Below are 24,436 nucleotides of genomic sequence, written 5' to 3' on the forward strand. Positions count from 1 at the left end.
ACAAGGATTACTCCTGTAAAGTAATAGAGATGTTAAACATATCAATGTGAGAGGCCTTAAAAAGATAAACGTACTGAATGATCTGTAAACTCCTTTATCTCCTGGAGGATCTGTGAGGCAGCTTCACAGCGGACACCGGGGCCAACATAACAAATTGAAACGCAGTGTATCGTCCCTGAACAAACACTGCGGTGTTCTGGGTTGTTTATTGAGGTGTTGCAGCCGCAGCTCTCGACTTTCCTGAGCCAATCCCCGGAGAACAATGTGAGGATATGATTATTTTTGATAATCTCAAGGTAAGCTGCCAGGCTTTGGCAACCCTGACTCATATTAACTGAGAGGAAAACCTCAAACAAGAAACAGAGTTCTGTTACCATATTAATCAAAGTCTGAATGTAAAGTATATTTTTTCCTATCGCAGGATCTTTGAGGTGTCCAGCTGTCATGAAATAATAGATGTTCAAATTACCTTTTTTTGTCTAAGCCCTTCAAAGATTACAAATTTCACTTTAAGACTTAAAACGAAGATTTTTTTGAGCGTTTCAGACGTGGGCAGGTTTTGGAAATACTGGGCAGATTGGCTTTGCTGAGATCATTTCTTTAAATGATCATGTGTCACTACTCAAAAGAATGAGGGTGTGTGCTTGCTATAAATTCGACTAACAGGTTGATGAATAAGCCCCACTCCAGTTTCGGGAAAATAAATTCTGATGATCTTTCTCAGCCAAAAACTCATGACAGCGATGATAACAGACTAAATAATCCATCAATACAGACTACAACGATAGAGACTGACCACACTGTCTGACAGAAGTCCCCACATACATCCTCCACCTGAGCCAGAAAGGTCAAAGGTCAGCTACAGTGCAGCACCCACTGAGAGACACTCTGACAAACTGATTTACTGCAGTGACCTTTAATCACTGTGGTTCAGAACCTTGAAACATGTCTAACCTCAGCTATAGTGATGAGTCAACTCTTCAAAAAAAGAACATTACTAGATAAGAGTCCCATTTAATCCCATAGCAGAATTTACAGTAACTGTGACTCATTTTTACTTCCCAATTGAGATAAGCTCTCCCCCTGGTGGTCAAAATAATTAATTACACACACACAACCTGCTCATTAAAGTACAATTGTTATGTGTGTGTCTATAAACAACAGTCAGGTGCCCATTTAAACGCTATATAATTAGCATAATAGGTGGACTGAGGATATTGTCCCCCATCAATTACATTGTAAGAGCATTATGAAGGGGTCTTGAAATGGTCAGCATGAACACAAGGAATTATAGCAATGTTAATACAGTGAACAATCTCAGGGTAAATTAATGTACAATAATTAAATGTGCAATATGCAATATGCAAGTTCCTGAGATTATACATTACATATGTTCCTGGGATTTACATAGTGAGGGCAGCATCAGTCTTTTTTAGTTGGAGTGGGAGGCAATTAAGGTGAACAAGTAATTCATTCATTAATTTTGAACACAATTCATCTCAAATTCCCTCTTCTCTTCAGCTAACACAACAAATAAAGGCAAATACATATATATTGTTATATATACATACATAAGTACATTAAAAATAAATAAATGAATAAATATATAAAAATATGGGGCTTCATATATTATAGTCAGAGGTTTCATAGAGTTTTTCGTAGTGGTTCGTTAATGTATTGCCTTTTATTATAAATAAAATGAATAAATTAAAATGTTGGGCTTCATATATATTTTTGTCAAAGGTATCAGGGAATACTGCTGCGTAGTGATTTTAGGCTATTAATGTATTGCTTTTCTTATTATAAATAAAAATAAATGATAAAAAAAATGTAAATCAATTAAAATAAATAAATAAAAATGTGGGGCTTAATGTATGTCTTAATCAGAGGTTTCAGGTAATAGTGTTTCGTAGTTATGAATGTATTGCTTTTCTTATTATTAAATAACTAAATAGAGTCGCGCGTCTAAATGTCGTCACCCAGAGGCGTGTTGTGACGTCATCAAAGCGCCTCACTGAAAGCTTCTTCGTACCGTAACGGATAAAGGTAAAAAGCTAAAGTTGTTTTTTATTCTCACACATTGATGATTAGTATTTGGTTTTATTTGACTATGTCCTCTGGTTTTGTGACCGTGTGTGTAAAGGTGAACACACAGAAGAAGCTGCTCCGCTCAGAGTAAAGACGTGAAGCTTTAATGGCTTCAGTTTTGTTGATTCATTGATGCTAGCATCACATTAGGTAGCAGCTAAAATGAAGCGAGTTAAACATTATTCAGCCTAAATTAAAGATAATACAGAAGTTTACTAACCTTAGATCACGGTGGGTTAGTAGCTGCTTGGATAAGGCAGGTTTTCTTCTTGTTGGTTTCTTTCTGTTTCACTTTGACTGGCAGACAGCAGCTTTGTTCGCTGTTTGCTCCAAAAATAATAATAATAATAATTTACACTATCAAATAAGCTTCTTATTTTCAGTGGTGGAAAGTAACAGTACATTTAGTAAAGTACTGCAATTTTGAGGTTACTTGAGTTTTTCCATTTGGTGCTACTGTATAGTTCCAATTCACTACATTTCAGAGGGAAATATATACTTTCTACTCCACTACATTTAGCTTTACTTTAACTACATCAAGCTCATACTACACATGTACTTTTACTTGTAAATTAGTATTTTTTTTATATTGCTGTATTTTTTTAAGTAAAGGTTTTGAATGCTTCTTCCACCGAGGAAAACTATCTTAAAAGACCTCTTTAAAGATATCTTCTTTTTTTCCAGGATTTGACAGAAATATCTCAGCATGGTGAGTTAACACATTTTTTTTTTGAATGTTTATCTGCTGTGATGATGTGCAGTTTTGCTCTTTAGAGCAGAAATGAGTTTTTGATGTTTATCTGTTAGCAGCATATTTTTTACTCTCTCCATGGTTTCACCTAACATCAGTTTGTGCCTTTTAATGTATATATATATATATATTAGTGTTTATTTGAGTCCTGGAGTGAATCATACATTTCTCAAAAAGATAAATAAATATGAGAAAAACCTGCAGAGGTGTTTAACAACACGTATTGCTCTAAAGGTATTTCCAGAATATTCAAATACTTTTCTACTTACCTGCATGAAAAAATATTCCATCCAGTGCACAATTAAAACTATTTGTATCCTTTCTTCTAAACTGTGAGTCTGTTTCCTAATCCAAACAAATGTGTTGGCTGGTGGCTTCCTGGATAGAAAACAGAGATGCTGTATTGTGGCTGTAGATTGCAGCTTTATCCATTGTACAATACTTGTTATGGACTTACCAGCTAATGGACGAGAAATCAGACATTTCCCACCTCTGTTTCCAATTATACATTTAATCACATTTTCAGCAGCAAGAAAAAGACTTCAGAAAAGTCTATAGGGTTAAATACACTATTGAATGTTGACTTCTATAAGAGAAAACATACTTATCGCCCTCGTGTAGCTCCAGCAGTAGCGTCTTATTTACTCATAAATCTCTGGTCTGTTTTCTTTCAGTCTCGCCGATATGATTCACGAACAACCATCTTCTCACCGGAGGGTAAGAGCTGTTGAATAAGCACATTGTGCTCTTACATTCTTCTGTTTGCTTTTTATTTTAGTTCACTCTCAATGATTCTAAGGATTTTTGGGAGGTGCTTGTGATCATTCCTCATCCTGACAGCACTGTGTGTCCTCCACAGGTCGTCTGTACCAGGTTGAGTACGCCATGGAGGCCATCGGTCATGCCGGCACCTGCTTGGGCATTTTAGCCAACGATGGCGTGCTGCTGGCTGCTGAGAGGAGGAACATTCACAAGCTGTTGGATGAAGTGTTTTTCTCAGAGAAAATCTACAAGCTGAATGAGTGAGTTATTCCCTTTTTTGTAGCATTATTTGTAACTAATGACTCAAAATTTTTTTCTCAGTTAGTATGCCACACTTGGTGAATCACAGTTATTACGTATTTTACACATTTCCTTGTTTTTGCACTCACTCTACATCTTCCCATCACCTCACAGAGACATGGCGTGCAGCGTGGCGGGAATCACATCAGATGCCAACGTACTGACCAACGAGCTGAGGCTCATAGCACAGAGGTGAGCGCCCAAACCTCCATTCAGGATCGCAGTCTTCTGATTTTACTGCAGACAGACAGACTTGTAGACGTCATGTTGTGTCGTCATGTTGTTGTTGCCATGTTGTTGTCGCTGTTGCAGGTATCTGCTGCAGTACCAGGAACCAATCCCATGCGAGCAGGTGGTCACAGCACTGTGTGACATCAAACAGGCCTACACACAGTTTGGAGGTACAGTGAAGCAGCATGAAGAACATCACACACTTTACATGCAGAGATTAAATCCAGAAGAGACTGGCTGTGAGATCAAATTAGGTTTTTCAATTTTTCTCATTTAGATCATTTACTTTTTCCACATTTATTCTTTTACCTGCAATTCATAAAATATTCCTCCTCTTCTTTTTGCACTTTGCTTTTTTCCAAATATGTTTCACAGTTTGTCAGATATAATGATCAGGATTATAAATTATAATCCTACATTAAAAAAAACCCCACTATGACTCCTTGAAATTAAAGTCACTGTATGATTATGTGAAGTGAATAATTTCTTGAGTACTGTCTTTGTAGCCTTTAAACTGACATCTCAGACTGCTTTAATATCAAATAATTGTCAGATCACATTAAAACTGTATTTCATAATAACCTCACGTGTGTTTGTGTTCACAGGAAAGCGTCCGTTTGGAGTCTCGCTGCTCTACATGGGCTGGGATAAACACTACGGCTTCCAGCTGTACCAGAGCGACCCCAGCGGAAACTACGGAGGCTGGAAGGCCACGTGCATCGGAAACAACAGCGCTGTAAGTCTCGCAGGACCTCGCCTCAAAATTCTCCTCCAAAAACTAGATTATTTAAAACCAGTTGAATTGTACAGGAAATCAGTAGGTGTGATTTTCAGATTGTAGAAAATTAACAAATACACAAATACTACAGATGCACAATCCATTTAAAGGTACAATATGTGTGTTAAGTTCAGTCAGAATTGTGTTACTCGCTCACATGCTCACACGCTCACACTCTATCATTGTGATCGAGCAGCAGCGCTAATAGTAGAAACTACAATATCACAATATTTTTCACATGCTTTGCAGTAATGTTAGCTTACCCGTCTAATAAGAAGAAAGCCAGCTTCTGCTCAGATGTTAGTGGACTCCATTTATGCGCTAACATTTAACTAATGTTGCATCCTGTTTGCACTGGAGGGGGACAGGAAAGAGGGAAGACACTTTGGAGCGTACATAAACGGCACGTCCATTGGATTTTACTGGCAAAAAATCAAATCCATTTGTATAGAAATCAGTCCACAGGTTGTTAAAAGCAACCAAGAAAGTCGAGGAAGATTTCTCCATTATTCATTATTTTTCACATTTTTTGATAATTCCTGCTATTTTTTTTTCAATGTTTTAAACCAAAATTCTTACACAATTCTTACATATTGTACTTGTATGGGGTTAATAAACCTGCTATTCCAGACAGTGACACTGGAGGGCGCCGCTGCAGTTTCTAAACATGGTGGTTATGAAAAACACTGGACGTTTACAACAGACAGACATGCTTTGTCCTACTTTGTCCCGATTTGTGGAGGGTTTGCTGATCTCAGGGGGGTCTCCAGGGTCTCCACAGGGCATTATGGGTAACAGAACCTCCACAGAACTTCGTGTGAACACTTTAGTCCAAGGACCCTTTCTGTAACATGAGTGCAAGCACGTTTAGTGTGAGGAAACACACACCTGATCCTGACAATGTTGGTGTTGTGCTCCACACACTGAGCCTCACAGATGCAGAGATGCGATATGGCAGCCAGTGAGGAGGATCACCTGAGGCGTATATGCATCCCAACAAAGGGAGTCCTGTCTTATGTATCTAACATCAATTCATGGAAGGATTTTATAGTGATGTTTATTCTCTGTCTCTCACTGACAGGCCGCTGTGTCCATGCTGAAGCAGGACTTCAAGGAGGGAGAGATGAAACTGTCCTCGGCCCTCGCCCTCGCCGTTAAAGTTCTCAATAAGACCATGGACGTCAGCAAGCTGTCTGCAGAGAAAGGTGTGCGGCCTTATCAAAAATTAGACTTGAGAAATTTAGAAGTTGAGAAAAGTTTTGTTTCAGGCTATAACTAACAATTATTTTACTCTGCCGGTTATTTCATGATTAAGCTATTAGTAGTTTGTTAGCTACTGTTAGAAAGTAGTAAAAATGCCCGTTATAAGTTCTTACAGCTCACGATGTCGTTCAACAATCTGAAATACATACATACATTACATAATTGATACATAATTTTCTATCATGTTTGACACAGAACGGTTTCAAATCCTCACATTTCACAAACTGCAACCAGCAGAATTTTTCACTGAAAAGAAAAAGACTAAAACAATTATTGGGTCACCAAATGTTTTAACCTACTAATTGACTAATTGTTGCAGCTCGAATTTTGCTTCACAGCTACAGAATATTAAACCTCCTCCAAAGGATATTTCTGCAAAATGATTTAATATCAGTTTATATTTACAAGTTAACTCTCATTTCTGTCTTTTAAAGCTGCTCTAATCACTATCTTACTCTAACAATGAGTCAAATGACTGTTTTTGAACTAAACACCTCCAGTCACTCCACTGTTCAACAGTCATTTCGTGGTTCAACACGTCTTCTGGATGTGTAAACACAAACCTGTTTGCTGAAATTGCCTGAAAAGTCAATTGATGCAGTTTTTAAGGTGCCTCGTGCACTATTTCAGCAACTGGAAAAAAGCCTCAGAATGTATTTAAAAGTCTGTGAAGAGTCTCAAATTTGAGCAAAACTTAATAGAACTGACTTAAATTAACTTGATGAAATTGGTAATCTATTTATGTGTTTTCTGCTGATCATCCAAGATACATTCATGCTAGCTTCGGTCAATATAATTATAAAACAGGAGTTAAATAGCTTTCTATGTGGTGAGCCCTTACAGAGAGCGGTGTAACTGTGTGTATATATATATATATATATATATATATATATATATATATATTTAAAAAAAAATAGGATCATAACTAGAAGCTGTCATTATCTGTTGGCTTTAGAAGTTGTTGTTTTTACATCATGTGTCACCAGCCTGAGGATTTAAATCCAAGTGACAGACATCAGAAACACTAGCAGAGCAGATGTAGAGGTAGATATAGACTTTATTTCCTTTACAGGGTACATGATACACACATGCTCTCTGCAGCATACCTGGTCAACCTGTTTTTTTTTAATAGCACGTCATGTGATGAGCATGGAAGAAAAGTTGTTTGAACATGTCCCTGCAACAACAGTATAATGAGTCTAAGACAAATATCGTGTGTGTGTGAGGCAACAGTCTGTCCTCAAACATGTGATGTATTGTGTATTTCCACTTCCCTCCAGATGAGAGTGCTTGAGAAACTGATAGAAAGGACATACTCTAAAACAGGGGTGTCAAACATGCGGCCCGTGGGCCAGAACCGGCCCGCCAAGGGAGCCAATCCGGCCCACTTTCCTTCCTTCCTTCCTTCCTTCCTTCCTCACTTTCATCTGTCCTTCCTTACTTTCACCTGTCTTTCCTTCCTTCCTTCCTCCCTCCCTCCCTCCCTTTCTTCCTTCCTTCCTTCCTTCCTCCCTCCCTTTCTTTCTTCCTTCCTTTCCTGTAATACATTTCAGGTTAAATGGTAACACACTGCAAAATGAAAAAATCTCATCAAAGTCTCAATTTCTCACCGTGCCTCTTTTGTATTCGTCCCTTCAGTCGAGATCGCCACCCTGACCCGCGAGAACGGCAAGACCTGCATCAAGGTGCTGAAGCAGAAAGAAGTCGAGGAGCTGATCAAGAAGCACGAAGCGGAGGAGGCCAAAGCCGAGAAAGACAAGAAAGAGAAGGAGCAGAAAGAGAAGGACAAGTAGTGCCTTCTATCCACACTTCAGTCCTTTGTGTTTGTGTATGCGTGTGTGCGTGAGAGGGAAAATCAGAAGAATGAATGTGAGCTTTGTGAGTGGAAAATATGAGTTTTCTTGGTTTGTTTGCATTTATTGTTTCTTTAAATAAATCCAAATGATGAATCAACTGTGGAATAAGTTCTTGTTTCATGTGTTTTTTTTATATGCTGCAGTTGTGTTTGTCAGTATTTAAGAAAAGATAATACTGAACAAATCTACAGACCTCCAGCACATCTGCCTCTAATCTGCTTGCAGATCTCTTAATTCCTTCTATTTATTCAGCAAATCAAACAGATAACTGATAATACATAATGAAGTAAACACAGTCTGATTATCAGTCTAACTGCTTCCTCATTGGGGCTCACTCAGGGCCAACAGGAGAGTCAAAGAAGATGTTTGTGTAATAAAATAAAGAGGTTCTATATTAAATAATCTAAATATAATTTAAAGAAGCACACAAGCCAGAGTGTAATACTTTTTAATTGAGCAATATCAGCTAATGTTGACTTTACTGACTTTATTAGCACTACAACTAGTTTCCACTGTATTTATTATAAACATGAAGGTATCTGTTTTGAATTTAGAAATATCTCAAAGTGAGATGATGTAACTAAACTGGGTCATATCGCTGATTATTTAAAGTAAAATCTCTTTTTTTTTTTTTGCTCAATCTACAGCTCAGTCCACTTTAGAGGTTTAAGTCGTGGCTTTTTATGACAGATGCTGCTTTATAGTTTAAATCAATGACGTATTAAGAAGTAAATGTGTGTCTATTCTAGGGTTTAGCGGATGGTCTTTATGTATAATGTATGAATTGTGTAATACATACTTTAAGCTGTTATATATGAGAGCATGATTACACAATGATAAATATGTTACTATGTCAGCAAGCGGGATGTTTGGTGTTTTCAGTCCATCTTAGTTCAGCTGAGTTTTGACATTCAAAGTTCATTTAGTGACTTTGGAAACAGTAAACCCTGTAATGCTGTGAGAACTGCAGATGAAGATCATGCGATGTGGTCTATGAGTTCTTGGAGCTTTTCGATAATTTCACAAGATCTTCTTCGTCTTGTAAGAGTTTGCACATGTGCAGATGTTCAAATGTCCATTTTTGTTCCAAGCACTTTAAAACATTCTGGTCCATGTTGACTTAAAAGTTGATAAAGATGCTTTGATATGATTGAAAGCTCTGGAACAGCTACTAAATGGACCTTTTTTAAAAAAAAAAAACGCTATTACCAAAGTTAAGAATAAGTCCCACATAAATAAATCCCACATTTTAAGCCAACAAGTAGCCAACAAAACGGGAAGAAATGGAAGTAACGGTATGTTCATTTCCATGACAACTGGGCAAACTCCTATGCTGATGAAGATCATGTGAGATCATTGAAAGCTCCAGAACAGCCACTAAACTGACCATTTTTTCAGCTACTGTCACCAAAGTCAAGAATAAACTGGATCTAAGACAAGTAGGGGAGACCGGGGTTGGTTGTCACATCCATCAGATCTCGGGCCCTAGAGGGCGCTGTTAAAAAGTTTTGGTACTGAGAGTTTCAGAATTTCTGTGAGATGTTACTTCAGAGGTCATTTCTGGAGTAAACTGCTTGACACTGAGGTGAGAGGACGTTTAGTGTTTTTCATGTGAAAATGTAAATATCCAACTCTTCAGTGTTTCTTTTCTGGGCTTTTACACAATGAGTTTATAATAAAACAATGATTATCATTAAAAAGTATGAAGAGAGAGCGACAGGTTATAGTTAGGCAGGTTTTTTTTTCTGAGCTACTCCAAAACATGTGGTTGTTAACTTTGCTGGTAGCAAAAAATCCCAGTTGAGGATGTTTGTCACATTCTCTTCGTGGTTGGTTGTCACATGTTGGTATGTACATATATAGTGTGATATATCTAGTTCTTTCTTTCTTTTAAGAGAGCATAATGACCTGGAACTTTGTCAGGAGGACAAACAAGGTTCAGACTCCTCCAGATGTGAAGCCCAGAGCAGTCAGAGAGGTGGAAATTAACAATATTGTCATATAAGGACGAAAAAGGCACGTCAAGGAATGATTTGTCCTGTTTATCTTCTCTTGGTGCAGGAGATGTGTTAGGCTGTTGTGTTTCAATTAAACTAAACATTATAAATATATTTTTAAGACGGTATACATTTTTTATTTTTCCCCATTAAAATAACACAAGGACAACCAAGCCCAAGTGCACAAGACATATGTGACTGCCCATATCTCTTAAACAGAATCAGCTGAAGGAGAGTAAGACCTCTCTATTCCTACCTGACACTTTAGGCTTCCATTACAAATTAAAAGGAAATTTATTCAGTTTATGGTTTATGAGGAATTCAAAGGAAAGTAAAAAGTGTGACTACCAACCCCGTTCTCTAGAACAGCCACAAAAAGGAACTTGTGTTGAAACTATTGTATCAGTGTCTGTAAGGAGGGGAAACACACACACACAGAAAAGTAGATTTTCATCACAGTTGATCTTCTGGTGTTAGTTTGATCTGTAGCAGTAGATGTAAAAAAATAAATAAATAAATGAAATGAAAAAATTAAGTCCCTTTAGTCTAGTGGGATTAGCTACTGACTGGCCAGTTTTAACTCTGCTAACCGGATGTAGGAAACTGAGACGCAAGGACACACATACATAGACAGTTTCTGGGAAATGCCTGAGTGTGCGTGCTGCTGATGCTGTAACTACTGACCAACCTCAATCTGAGGTGAATTTATGTAAAGTCAACATGAGATTAAGGCCAGGAGAGGACTATCTGCCTCTGTGGTGTTTTAGTCTGAGGGATTAGTGACGCAGCGTTGTTGACAGTTGACACAAAAACAGGAGCCAAAAGACAATTTTAAGACCAGTGAAATATTAGTGGGTGTGCTGGTTAAACTGGTTCAACTGGTCAAAAATAACACTGACAATCTTTTCAGGTGTTGACATGATGGATGGAGATAGATAGCTAGATGGATGGATGGATGGACAGATGGATAGATGGATAGATAGATAGATGGATGTCACATGATGACAAAAACACATATAGCTTGCAAAAACATGTAATATATTAAGGTCTGCTGGTTAAACTGGTTAAACTGGTCAAAAATAACACTGACAATCTTTTCAGGTGTTGACATGATGGATGGAGATAGATAGCTAGATGGATGGATGGATGGACAGATGGATAGATGGATAGATGGATAGATAGATAGATGGATGTCACATGATGACAAAAACACATATAGCTTGCAAAAACATGTAATATATTAAGGTCTGCTGGTTAAACTGGTTAAACTGGTCAAAAATAACCCTGACAATCTTTTTCAGGTGTTCACATGATGGATGGAGATCGATAGCTAGATGGATAGATGGATGGATGGACAGTTGACACAAAAGCAGGAGCCAAAAGACCAGTGAAATATTAGTGGGTCTGCCGGTTAAACTGGTCAAAAATAACACTGACAATCTTTTCAGGTGTTGACATGATGGATGGAGATAGATAGCTAGATGGATGGATGGATGGATGGATGGATAGATAGATAGATAGATAGATAGATAGATAGATAGATGTCACATGATGACAAAAACACATATAGCTTAGCTTGCAATATACTAAGGTACTTTAATATATAAAAATAAGTAAAATAAAAACATTATTTCTAAATGTTAAGGTTTCTATCAATGTTCAAATTAAATGTAAAATATGGATTTCCACAGAGTGACTTCCTCCTGTGTCAGCACTGGAGCTGAAGGAGCCTGCTGCTGTGTCAGGTTTTTGTCCGTCATGTTGAGCCACTTGCGCAACGTCCTGGTCTGATTAAATTCTCTGAAATGTTTTCTCTCCCGCAGGAGGACACAACAAAGGTTTAAAAACAGGTTGCTGTATTTGACGGGGGCCGATATAGCTCAGCTGAGTCCGTCCTGCTGGCCTGGGCTGCTGAAAATAGATCTCCAGATCAACTGACTTGGGAGGCTGCAGAGTTTGGCGGGAAGCCAGCGGTGAGCTGTAATGTGCTGTGAGCTGAGCTGGTTGGGAGATTAGCGCCTGAGTCAGCGATCAGCTCGGACAAAAAAACCTCTCCACCACCACTACTGTTTCATGATGGGAGAGAAAAAAAACAAAAAACGGTTTCATTTCTCCTCTTCTCGAAGTTATTTTACAAGTTTTGGCTGCTATTGAGTTATTTTAAGGCCTTCAACATGTTTTTTCTCAGTTTTACAGCCTTGGCTTGCTTCCTGTGTTGTTCCCTCTGCATGTGTTTATTATAATACAACACTTCTTGTTTCAGAAGAAAAAATAACTGGTAATTTAAAAGCCCTCAGAGCGAGAAAACATGTGACATCTGTGGCTGTAACTTACACTTAGCCTAAAGACACATTTGTTAACTTTTCAAGAGGAAAAAGCAAACATACGACACCAAATTAGATAACAACTTTTATTTATTATTTTTTTTACCCCCAAGACAAACATTTCAAAAGTATACAAGAGTGGATTGTCATTGAATGTTTGCTGACTACATCACTGAGAACAAAAAATGAACCCCTACACTATCACAATGCACAATAGAGAAATATACATACATAAAAATATACCTCTGAGAAAAAAAAAATCATATATTGACACCTAACAGCTTGTAGTCAGGGCTCGATCAGTAGCAATCAGTATGATCCGAACACATGCAGAAGAAGGCGGCCCCCACCCCTCCCAACTCCCACCCCATCCTATCCTAACCCCTATTCCCACTCCATCCTAACATGGAACAACTATCATCATGTTTCTCTGAGGTGTGAAGTATGGCTGTCATGGGGAATGTAGGTTAATATTGCTTAATTACATACCATACTATAGCTGAATCTCAAAAATCAGGATGACTTGAAATCGACAGCAGACACAAAATGGATTCTTTGGCGTTTTTTTTTGTTCAAAAGTACTAAAAAAAAAAAAAAAAAACTCCACAAATCTAAAAAGAAACAACCTATGCAGGTGTTGTTGTTTTTTTTTAATCTAATTGCATATACAGTAAATCACCTGAAGTGTTTCTTGTTTGTGCCCCCAGCTGTACGATGAGCTCTTATCTTTCCTCCACATGAAATGAGAGGGGGGAAAAAGGGGAGGGGGGGGTCTGCACGGGGTGAAGTATGGACACATTCCTCAGTAAGACTCAAGAGTAAAAAATTATGAACATTGCACTCTCCTCTTTTTTCTTTTTTAGGCACAAAAAGCCCTGTGCTTTCAAAAACCAGATAAGATAGCTGAGCTGGGTACTGACTGACTGGCTCTACAGGGCTGAACCAAGCTTAACGAGCTGCAGTTTGTGCCTCCTGTGTAATACGATTACATTAAAATAGGCTCAACATCAGTACCACCCACCCCCCCCCAAAAAAAATAAAAAAAGATAAACCCAAAAGGTCAATTAACAAACACTTACTGCTAATTTTTAAGTATTTCCAGAATCTCTTTAAACCTCTTTAAACCATCTGGATGAACAAATAGTCAAATATTGTCTGCTGTATGATAAATCATCCTAATCTGAAGCACAGATAGCAGCCAGAAACATTAGATCCTGCTCAATTTGTACAACATCAAATAAAATCATATTTTGTCAGTATTGATGTTACATTGGATATTTTTCTTGTGTCATTTCTGGTTACCAACTTATTCTGTATTTGCTCATCCAGGTGATTTAAAGTGTCTGAGGATTCTGGAAATGTCCTCACAACAGCAGTAAGTGATATTTTAATTATTTCAAATCATTTTTAGTGATTTATTCCTTTTGTTTGTTTAAGTAGCATCTAATATAGTGTGTTTAGATGTTCTTACGTGTTGTTTTTGTAATGTTAGATGTGATATCAGACTGTTAATGTGCTACAAAAGATGCACAATAAAGTTGTTTTAAAAAATTGGATTTGTTAAACAATCATAACCGATAGTTTTGCTTTGTGGCTCGAATGTAACGTCAATACACAAGAGGAACAAACTAGCGCTTTTACGTTTGACCAAAACATCAAACATTATCTGTGAATTTTAATTGGTAAGTTATAGCAAAACGTGGAGCACCTCTTTGACAATCTTGCTGTTTTTTAACCAACCGTTATTTAGCTTATGATCTTTGAAAAAAAATAATAAATGTGTGCGACATGCAAAGCGAAACGACCGTCGTCCTCTCCGGCTCGTCGATACCTCACAGCGTCAGCTCGACGGGGCTGACTGTTGAGCCGAGGAGGACAGACGCAGACTTCTCCACAGCTTTGACTCGTCTGGAGAGACTTAACGAGGGATTTTTCAATATCTGTGGCTCGTTTGTTTTGGGCAGATGATGAGCGGCGCGAATGATGGAATGGTGCCTCGACATATCATAGGAAGAAAAAAAAGAAAATGTTTACATGAGCGTCAGTGTTAAATGCAACAGATCAGGCTTTCACCCATCTATATTATAAAGCAAAACATTTTATTGACCATACCAAACCCATGATCCCCTTTTTTAACCCCTACCAACACAGCTTGCATGGTATACAGCTCTGCACACAAACCAAAGTCTCTTCTTATAAAAAAAAAAAAAAAAGGTAGAAGCTGTCAGAGAAGAGATATGCTGAATTTTAATGTAAAAACACCTTTTCTCCTGAATGTCAAACAGTTGTTTGTCTTGTTGATGGCGGCACAAACGAATAAAGCGGCCAAAAAAAAAAAAGAAACACCAAGCAGGAGAAAGAAAAAGCCGAAATCCCAAAGATGCATGTGACGATTTAGTTCAAGCTACGCCGCTCCCAGTTTCTCCAATCTGCAGTTTGTCCTCATGGGGGTGAGAGGAAAAGGGGGGGGGGAGCAGGGGGTGTCTACGTCACATGGAGCTCCTACTATTCCCAAAACACCCCCTTTAATTACAAGTCGACAAAAAGTCGAAAATGAAAAAGAAAGATGACACCTCCCAGTCAGCGCTGAATTATTTCTGAGGGTGAGGAGCAGGAGGAGTTGAGGCGGTTTTGATTGTTTTAGGGAGATAAAAAAAGGTAGAAGGTGTGTTTTTATCGGGGGCGAGGGAGGGAAGGAGGGAGGGAGGAAGGGAAGGAGGTACGGGTGGGTGAGGGAGATGTCAGGGAGGCAGTCACTCCTCGTCTGAGCTGCTGTTTTCCAGAGAGTAAACCATGAAGGCCAGGTCGGGCCGGGCCGGTACCATGGGGTTTCCCGGCTTCACAATCTCAAAGCCCATGTAATGGAAAGTCTTGATGATGGACACTGGAGGGAGGAGACGAGAAGAAGAGATTTTAGAGGGTCTGACTGGGATCACATGAATTATTTAAACACTGATAATTTTACACTTGTGAATTTCAAAATGAGCTCTTACTTCGATCCTCTCTGCTTTTATGGAACCACAGGAATACGTAGTTAACTTTGAGCTTCTCTTCCGCAAACTCGAGCAGAGCGGTTAGCCTGGTGATGACACAGAGAGAGAAAGAGAGAGAAAGTCAGCTAGTGAACGAGAGAAGAGGGGAGTTGGTGATGACGCACACTTTTTTTAAAACCCCCCCCACTTTACATAAGAGCTGCAACTTTACATAATAATGCAGTAGCAGCTGCAAAGCTGGCTGCTCGCAGGACTGGCTCAGTGCCCGCAGCAGGCAAGGTTACACTGTCCTGACATTGATTACGAGCAAACACACAATCACGTAACTTATTAGCATCCATTTTAATTTGTGGTGTACTGATAACCTTAAAACCTTAAAAAACAAAAAAACACCCCCTCATGTTCAATTTAGACCTACGTGATGTTTCAGGTAAGAGGAGACCTGACAGGCTTCCTCTATTTTAAACAGATCACATTTCTGATACTGTGGTGGAATGATTGAGTTTAAAGGGGTAGTTCAGTTTTTTTTAGTGGGGTTATATAAGGTATTTTACTGTAGTTAGTGCAATGCAATAGATTTGGGTCGGCATGCTCAGAGAAGCAGACAGGAGTACCAGCACAGCTAAGCAATGCACTCCTGTCCGCTCCTCCAAACTGGGAGCGTGCTGACACAAATCTACTGCAGGCAATAACACTGACAGATAACTACCTCGTATAACCTCACTTCAGAAAAATACCAACTATCCCTTTAATATAAGCAAGGGATGATTTCTAACAGTGCCACAGTAACAGTAATTAATGCACCTTGTAGGGTATTAATGTCAAAGAAACATTAATTTTCACTACAATGTATCAAATGCATGAAATAAAAAGCATTAATGAGGAGGTGGAGTCACATCCTGAGTTTTCATTCACTAAATGAATTCAAATCTTTTGTACTCTAGTGTCTGATGTCAATGTAACTCAACACTTTCGAAGTTCCCGGTGACATTAAAACTAAAAGCCACATTATTTTGAAGCAGGAGATGTGCTATCACGGTGATTTGTTGGTCACACGATGAGCTAGTTTAAATGGTGTGTGTGTGTGTGTGTGTGTGTGTGTGTGTGTCCGTAAGGAAAACAGAAGCAGCCTCAGCCGCCACCCTGATGGGGGCGAGATAGCTGAAAACATTTGGTGAACGGAGCACAATGTACCGGAGGAGAGTTGTGCAACATGTTTTAATCTTGATGGACTTCCACTGGTCTGCACCCGCTGTGTGTGCCAGCTCCAAGCAGAAGACTGTCAAGTTTAAAAGCCGATAAATTAGACTTATTGAGCTGCTCGTAGATTTCTTTAAGTGAAGGAAGTGTTGAGTTACAGTTATAGTGACTTGGGTGTGCTCAGAAAACTGCAAAAAAGTGAATCAGCTAAGAATAATTAGTGAAATAATGGTTTAGATGAAAGAGAAGGCATGCTCCGAGCAGACTCGACTGCAGAAATGTTCATTTTACTGAATTTATCACAACAACATGAACATTTGGAGGAAGTTTTGGGCGTTCAATTCATCTGTTATGATTTCTTTCATTTTTGTATGTTGCTTCATGTAAAGCACTTTATTCATTCTTTCTACAGCTGTCCAATATAGACGCTGGTCACAGAGGTGGACTAGAGTAATATGATTTTTGATATAGTTTCTTTATTGTCTTGTGTTGTTTTCAATGTTTTTGGCTCCGTTTTGATTAAGAGTTTAAAATAGGGGTAAGACTAGAGATGACACCCTTTTCCAACATTGAATGGTTATTATTTTGTTGTTTATTTAAAGTTTGCTGTCATTTCTATTTTGTTTTGTTGCCTATATGTTTTATTTTGTTATTTTAACATGTTTGAACTAAACTAAACTAAACTATGAAATGGGTCATATAAGTTAATTTTACTTATGTTTTGACAGCAAATAAAAATAAAATCAGATGAGCTCATTATGATAACATCTCTTCATAAAATAGGGGAAACCATTAGTTATGCAAGCTTCAAATAAAAGCCTGGCTCACTCTGTTGTTGGTGTAAATAAAAGTTTATGTAATAGTGTAAATGCAGACTGTTTTGGATCCCCCATGCAGAGGGCTGTTACTTCACACATGCTTACCCTTCTTTACTCCCCTCCACCAGCGGACCGGCAGGAATCTCCAGGAAAAGGCTGTCGTCAGATAGAGCCGTTTCCCAGAAGGCCGAGCGGCGCTCACTGAGCTGGTAGTGGAAGCGGAGAAGAGAGGGGTTCCCACTGACTGGAGCGACCTGCGTCACAGTTAACTTCTCATCCTGGATTCGTGGAGAGAAAGAGAGAGGGATGCAGAGGGAACAAAGAGTTAATTAAAGCCTCATTCCTCATTCTCAAAAACACCCATGATTTCCTTTTTGTTACTTCAGCGGAAAGTTTGAGCTTCACGGTGCAGAAAGATTTATATTTATGAGCCGTTGGTTTTCAGTTTCACCCGATGAAGGAAAGTGTCTTTGTGATTTTAATGGGTTCCTACCAACATGATTTTATCATATGTAAATATACAATTTACAGACATGTGAGGCCTGAATGGAAATATTTGCATATTCATAGATTGTGGGATTATTCAATGAGGTCATTCAACATTTTGTGGAAAAACCTCCTCAGGCACAAATTATTACTTAAAACTGAGTGTATTTATTTATATCTTAAAACATGTCTGGAGGAGATCTTTATTTGTTTCAGAGTCATCTCTCATCTGTCATTAAAACTAGAAAACACATCAGAGGGTCTAGAGAGATGGACCAAATCCATAGTTTGACCAAATGAATGCAAGTTTACATAAATGGACATTTTAAATCTGTATTTTGTGTCTGATCTCAAAGTACAGACTTGTTTAAAACTCAGTTATTAACTGGTGTATTATGAGTCCTGTCAAGTGATAATGAGCTCAAAACTCTGACCCATTTACATGTGATTGAGAGATCATACTTTTACAGACTGCATCTCTTTAAACTTTAAAAACCTGACCATGAAAACTAACATGCTGAAAGAAGCGTCGAGAATTAAAAAGGTTATTTCCCCAGAGAGTTGAGTGAAACAGGAAGTGGTTAAGGTTGGTTGGGTATCTTCGCTGTCATGTCTGCAGCAGACAACTCGTGCGCCGTTTCTGATGTGTGGTTTGACTCCTTTTTTTTTTTTTTTTAACCCACTGAGCAATTTGGGCATCAGATAATTTGTCCTGTTTTTGGTTTTGCACCAACAGCAAGACACGAGATCTGTGTACAAACCAGACATGGCGTGCGAGTATCTGCTGGTGTTCAATTATCACGCTATGTAGCCGACAATGTCACCAACCTTCCTGAAACTCTACTATTAGTGCTTGAATATAGTTTCATTTAAGTGAACTGTATTGTTGCTATGCTAATGTCAAAAAACTAACAACTAAAGCAGGTTGGTTGATTTGACTCTTCCTTTAAATTGAGTTGAGTGAGTTTTTTTCATGTGTTTAAACTGTTAAAAGTACCAAGAAGAGGAGTCTAAACTTTCATCAGATAATATTCATTAATGTATACTTCTGCAGCAGACAACTTGTGAACCGTTACTAATGTGTGGTTTGACAAACCACTTTTTATTTTTTTACCTACTGAGCAGTGTGGATGATCAGATAATTTGGCATGTTTTTGGTTTTGCATCAACAGCATTTGACAGCAAGACGTGAGATCTGTGTGAAAAGCAGAAATGGCGTACACCGAGTATGTGCTGAATTATCGTGCTATGCGGCCAACAATGTCACTAACTTTCCTGAAATGGTACCATTACTTCACATCATGGTTGGCTTGGATTTACTCAACAACAGGTTGGCTGTTTAAAGTTGACAATTACTCTAAATTCAGTTCAGTGTGATTTTCATCAGATTAAATTCATAAATATATATTGTTGATTCTTTCACAGTCAGAATATTTTTATAATCTGAACACCTGTTAGACTTCCTGTTTCCTGCTGAATGTTAATAGTTTAAATAGTTAAAAAGCAGAAGGTTGATTATAATAGTGATGAACTGCAGCACAGTTTGGAGAGCTGTGATGTGTTCATGGTGCGCCCTAAAAACAGGAATAATCGTGTTTTATGATCAGAGTCAGCACAGTTTGTAGTATAAAACACACTGTTGACATTTCTATCAAACCTGTTGAGTTTGTACTTTATTCTTCTCCCTGTGGCAGCTTCTCCAGTTATAAATCAGCTCATCACTGACGCTGTTTGATTGATGCTGAGTGTCTGTTCTTATTAGATTTGATGGCGCTGTCTCACTGTCAGTCTGCCAAATATCAACGACAGAGCAGTCATGTAAGTTTGTGTAAACCCTGGAGCAGAAGTGTAAATAAAGTTACATCAAAAATAAATATAGTCCATGTACAAATCAAACTTTTATATGTGTATAACTGTATAAACATCATTTTGACATTTTGTGTTCTGAGCTGTGATCAAGTCTGATAAAAGGCGTTGACGTTACAAAGAGTTTTTTTTATTGCTCGCTGAGGACAGATGAGGACATTAATATGACAATTGTGACTGATCTGATCTGTCTGATCCTAAATCTCTAATCCTCCGGGACAGTCAGTCACATGTCCGTGGTACAACTTGACACGCCGGCGCACACACAGCGGAGGAGACACAGCTGTTTGTGTGTGAGTGGAAACGAAATCTATGAATGTAAAATTTTGTCCTTTAATTTCTTGATTTTCTGCAAGGTGCTACGTGTTTAAATTATTTATATATATATATATATATATAATATAAATATATATTATTTATAAAATTTGGGCCAACCTGCTGAGAGCAAACCAGGTGAATGAAAGAATTTACTAATTAAATCCACCTCACAGGAGCGGATGATGAGTGGGGGACGAATTAAAGGATTTTTAGCCTTTAGAAAAAGAAAAAAAAGGCGACTTAGCTAAATGAGGGTGTGACTCATCAGTAAGGAGTTCCTGTGTTTAATGCTCAGACTCACTGATGGGTGAAGCACTTAAAACAATTATTATATTGAGTGCTTAAAGAGAATGAGAGCATGTGCTGATTTTTCCCCGTCACTGCATTTTAAAACTATTACCAATCTGGGACAAAAAGAATCCCATTTAACTCTGGTTGTGTGATTTAAATCTATGAATGAGAAGTGTGACCTGGAGGGCTCGCTTAATTTACATGTATACAACCAAGTGTTTGTTATATACACACAGATGTTAGTGGACTCCGGACTCGAGGACTCTCACCTTGTGGAGTAGCACGCCGAGAGAGTGATCCCTCACAGTCCCTCGCCCACCCGGGATCTTCAGCTGTGGGTGAGGGGCATCAGGAGCACCACAGAGGCCCTGGAGCCTGAGGGATTGAGCTGGTCAGCCTGGACCCCGCTAACCAAGAACTGGAGAAAGAGAGACAGAAAAAGACATTAGTGGGTCAGTTTATATATTACATTACATTATATTATTATATTGACAAATTCTCATCAAATCTCTCCTCCTCTTTGTTATCACCCGTTACATTTTTATACAAATAACCTAATTAAAAACTAATCATTTCCCTAATCGGACACTATATTTTTCTCCTCTTTCATTCATTTTTATTTTTTATACCTTAATTCTAACTTCCTGGTGATATGATAATAAAAAGGTCTTTAACTCAGTTATGGATCATATGCCAACAAACTATTTAAAGGCTCTTAAACTACATTGGGATGTGAATGAAGACCAATTACCTGCTATCAATACGCACATATTGATTAAAAATGAGAACATACTGTATGTAGATTTTTGTCACTGCTGTTTAATAAAAGAAAATAGGTCGACACTATGTGACACAGGGCGTGGTTTACAGTCCTCTTCCTGAGCAGCTTGAATGGACTGAATGAAGAGCTGAACTCATTGTGGCTCACAACGAGCAAGCTGAACCGCTGCCAAACTAAACTGCACCGACAGTGTTGGTGTTGGCCGCCTCTGAAGCCATTAACGAGTCCGTCCAGCGCTCCAGATTAGGTCAGAGTCAGCGAGGTGAGCGGGCCGAGCTGACGTCTTCACTTGAAATGTTAATACCACCTTAAGAGCCTCGGTCACCTCTGTACTAGGACATTTTAAACCACTTAAATCTGTTTTTGGGGCAGTTGTGTGCAGCAATAGCAAACCGTTACTCATTTACACAATTATCACCACCTAGTCCAACATCTACTGTCCTTTAGCCGCATTTTTGGTCTCACAGCTGTCAATCCTGACGCCATTTCTGCTTTTTGTATCGTCAAATAAATATTTAAAAAGAAAACTTATCCGAAAAATGAGCACTTGGACAAATATGTGAGTGATACGAGTGATCTAAAAGGACATCTATTTGACGTCTACTTTGAATTTTTTTTATTTGGCTCATTAACATCTGCTAACATGACACAGCAGCCAGCCAGCAGGGGGCATTGGAGAGGTTTTGGCTTCACTTTTAGGGAGCTGTCATGATGTCCGTCTTTAGATATACAGTCAATGACACACACACACACACAGACACACACACCCAATTTAATTTCATTATGTCACAGTAACGATAACATATAAAGCAGCTGTGTCGCCTCGATTTAACATGAATATGGGTCAGTGACAAATAAGGGTTGGCAAGATGAGCAATTCAAAAATATATTTAAAAATGATTTTAAAAGCAGCATCAGGTTTGTTAAAAATGGACACTTTGTATTTTTGTTGGTTTTATGTCATTTAACCAGTAGTAATACTGAATGCAGCTGAAAATGTCATATGGTGTAACCACAAAAGTATGATAAATATGAAATATTTTATCCACAGTGTAGTAGAGTATTTCTACATTTAAATTGTGTCAACATTGAGCAGGACACATCCTAAAAACAGCATTTCTTTCTAAATAATTGTGTAACAAATGATGTAAAATCTGTTACAAAACATAGCGTTATAATCAGATTATTATGAGAAAATACTGGTTACACTAATTGGACACTGGGTTGCATCACATTATTGACCCATATACTGTTTGATCATTTGTTTAAAGCAGATTATCCAAACGTTTATTCACACACACACAATTTAGGACAAACTCCTCTTTGACTTTCTTCCTCAGAGCAATATCATAACGTTTCCTTCAGACTGAAGACGTTTCCAACCAGGAGAAGCAGCACACTGAAGCCCGGTGGCCTTAAACCTGACACTCTGTGGTCTACTTCGGCAGCTTCTGTCGGCTATATATAGATATCTCCAAATCCTGTGACTACAATTCAAAAAAATCAAAATCATAATGCATAAAGAACAAAGAACAAAAGCATGTGACGGTGGACAAGCTCCACAAATTATTAAATTACTTCGAGCAAAAGTTTCGACTTCCACCGAGAAGCCTCCGCAGACGACTTTATGAGCGACATACACAGACAGATAAGATTCAAGCCTGTGATTTATAGCGAGGTCCTGACAGGCCGTGCATGTGGTAGAGGGCACGTATCATAAACAAGCACATGATCCGTAAACACCTCTGCAAATAGCTCGAAGGCAGTCTGTAATTATCTGTTATTTATATGCTGAGAGTCTAAAGTCCAGACTTCAACCTGCTCTGAATGTTTGTGATGGGTACTTTTGCTTTTTTATGTATTTTGCCAACAAGGTAATGTTTTACTCATCACACGTTCCCACGACTCTCTGTCTGCTACCTAGCACTGGTTGCTAGGGGCGTTGCTAAGATTTGAGCAATAATCAATCAGAAAAAAGTTTCATTGGGAGGAGGAGGAGGAGGAGGAGGGGGGGGGGGCTTAAAGAGACAGGAGCCAAAACAGCCTGTTTCAGACAGAGGCTGAACTGAGGTGCTGCATTAAGAGCCAGAATAAGATCAATACAGTTTATTTTATTAGAAATCACGCTGATATGTTGCAGTAGAGCCCCAGAATATACATTTAATGACCTGGAGACCTGGTGTTTAATATGTTCACTTTAAGAGTTACTATCATTTTGCAGTCATGACAGCAGCTCACTGCCAGATAGATTAATGATATAAAGGGATTTGGAGGAGGGGGGGCCTTAAAGAGACAGGAGCCAAAACAGCCTGTTTCAGACAGAGGCTGAACTGAGGGCTGCAGAAATGTCCAGAATAATATGAATATAGGTTTTTTTTAATGGAACTCATGCTGATGTGTTGCAGCAGAGCCTCAGAATATAAATTTAAAGATGTGAAAATGTGTATATGTCCCCTTTAAGAGTTACTGAAGTCAAGAAAGAAGGTCAGTGCCAGACAGATTGATGATTTATGGGATTTGGACCTTGGGGGCTTGTCAAACTTTGGCTGATCAGGTGAGTAAAGTCCCTCCCCTGCCGGCCCAAGTTTCGTTTAACAAACCAAACAGGTCTTAACACATTCAGGTAGACCGACCCGTTTGTCTGTAGCTATTTATTTAAAAACATATACACGTGCAACATCATTTTGATTTACAGCATCGGCTGCATGTCATGTCTATTTTGGTGTGATGAAGACGAGGATGAGGAGCTGTGCCCTTAGTTTCCCTGCCGACCTGACAGGTAACCCGGAAGACCTGTTCTGCATAGCGACGCGCCGAGAGAGAGTAAGCAATGGAAAACAAAGGTTGTTATGCCCAACCTACAGCAGCAGCAGCTTCACACCCTCTCACTACCACATCTCATCTTTACTACTTCTCTAAAGAAACACTATCAGCCAATTTATTATGTATATTGTATTTGTAGACTGGGTAGCTATAAACATTTGATTATATGTTCATGGTTTTACTTTATTTTATTCCCTGTTTCAGATTTATTTGCATGTATGTGTATTTTACTTTTAATCTACAGCCTAATGACACTGGAAAATATTTTGACCTGCTCTCCTTCAACATGGTTTCTTTATTAAAATAGAAATTATCTATCAATCTATCCATCTTTTTTTGTACTGCACTGCTTTGATGACATTGCTAATTCTCTAAGTCACTGTCACTCAATGTATGTTGCTGAGTTGAGATGTTGAGTTAAATAGAGTTGATAAACTAACGTAACTTAGTTTGTTTGAGCTCTACAGTAGGTTTGCGCTTTTATTTTGGTGACCCACACCTGCAGCTTAC

At 38.5% G+C, this 24,436-nt stretch overlaps 3 protein-coding genes across 3 annotated transcripts in view; 1 reads left to right on the forward strand and 2 right to left on the reverse strand.

Moving 5' to 3' along the window:
• Positions 1 to 1,991: 1,991 nt before the first annotated feature.
• On the forward strand, positions 1,992 to 8,126 carry psma4 (proteasome 20S subunit alpha 4). Its single transcript, XM_053318828.1, has 9 exons — positions 1,992 to 2,046; positions 2,773 to 2,797; positions 3,514 to 3,556; positions 3,699 to 3,861; positions 4,016 to 4,093; positions 4,214 to 4,302; positions 4,738 to 4,868; positions 5,992 to 6,115; positions 7,812 to 8,126. Exons 2-9 carry the CDS (start codon positions 2,795 to 2,797, stop codon positions 7,964 to 7,966), a joined length of 786 nt encoding a protein of 261 aa, XP_053174803.1. The 5' UTR covers positions 1,992 to 2,046; positions 2,773 to 2,794; the 3' UTR covers positions 7,967 to 8,126.
• Positions 8,127 to 13,674: 5,548 nt separating this feature from the next.
• The window catches only part of oaz2a (ornithine decarboxylase antizyme 2a), a 16,107-nt gene continuing 5,345 nt past the window's right edge, over positions 13,675 to 24,436 (reverse strand). Inside the window, 5 exon segments of the mRNA XM_053318831.1 lie at positions 13,675 to 15,234; positions 15,344 to 15,429; positions 17,467 to 17,639; positions 20,592 to 20,672; positions 20,674 to 20,740. Coding sequence (XP_053174806.1) covers positions 15,104 to 15,234; positions 15,344 to 15,429; positions 17,467 to 17,639; positions 20,592 to 20,672; positions 20,674 to 20,740 — 538 coding nt within the window. The 3' untranslated portion in view covers positions 13,675 to 15,103.
• ppib (peptidylprolyl isomerase B (cyclophilin B)) overlaps positions 21,285 to 24,436 on the reverse strand; it is a 46,238-nt gene continuing 43,086 nt past the window's right edge. Inside the window, exon 6 of the mRNA XM_053318830.1 lies at positions 21,285 to 21,295. The gene's annotated coding sequence lies outside the window, so the exon portion shown is untranslated. The remainder of the gene's footprint in view (positions 21,296 to 24,436) is intronic.

This window comes from Scomber japonicus, chromosome 5 (assembly GCF_027409825.1).
Source record: "Scomber japonicus isolate fScoJap1 chromosome 5, fScoJap1.pri, whole genome shotgun sequence".
NCBI lineage: Eukaryota > Metazoa > Chordata > Actinopteri > Scombriformes > Scombridae > Scomber > Scomber japonicus.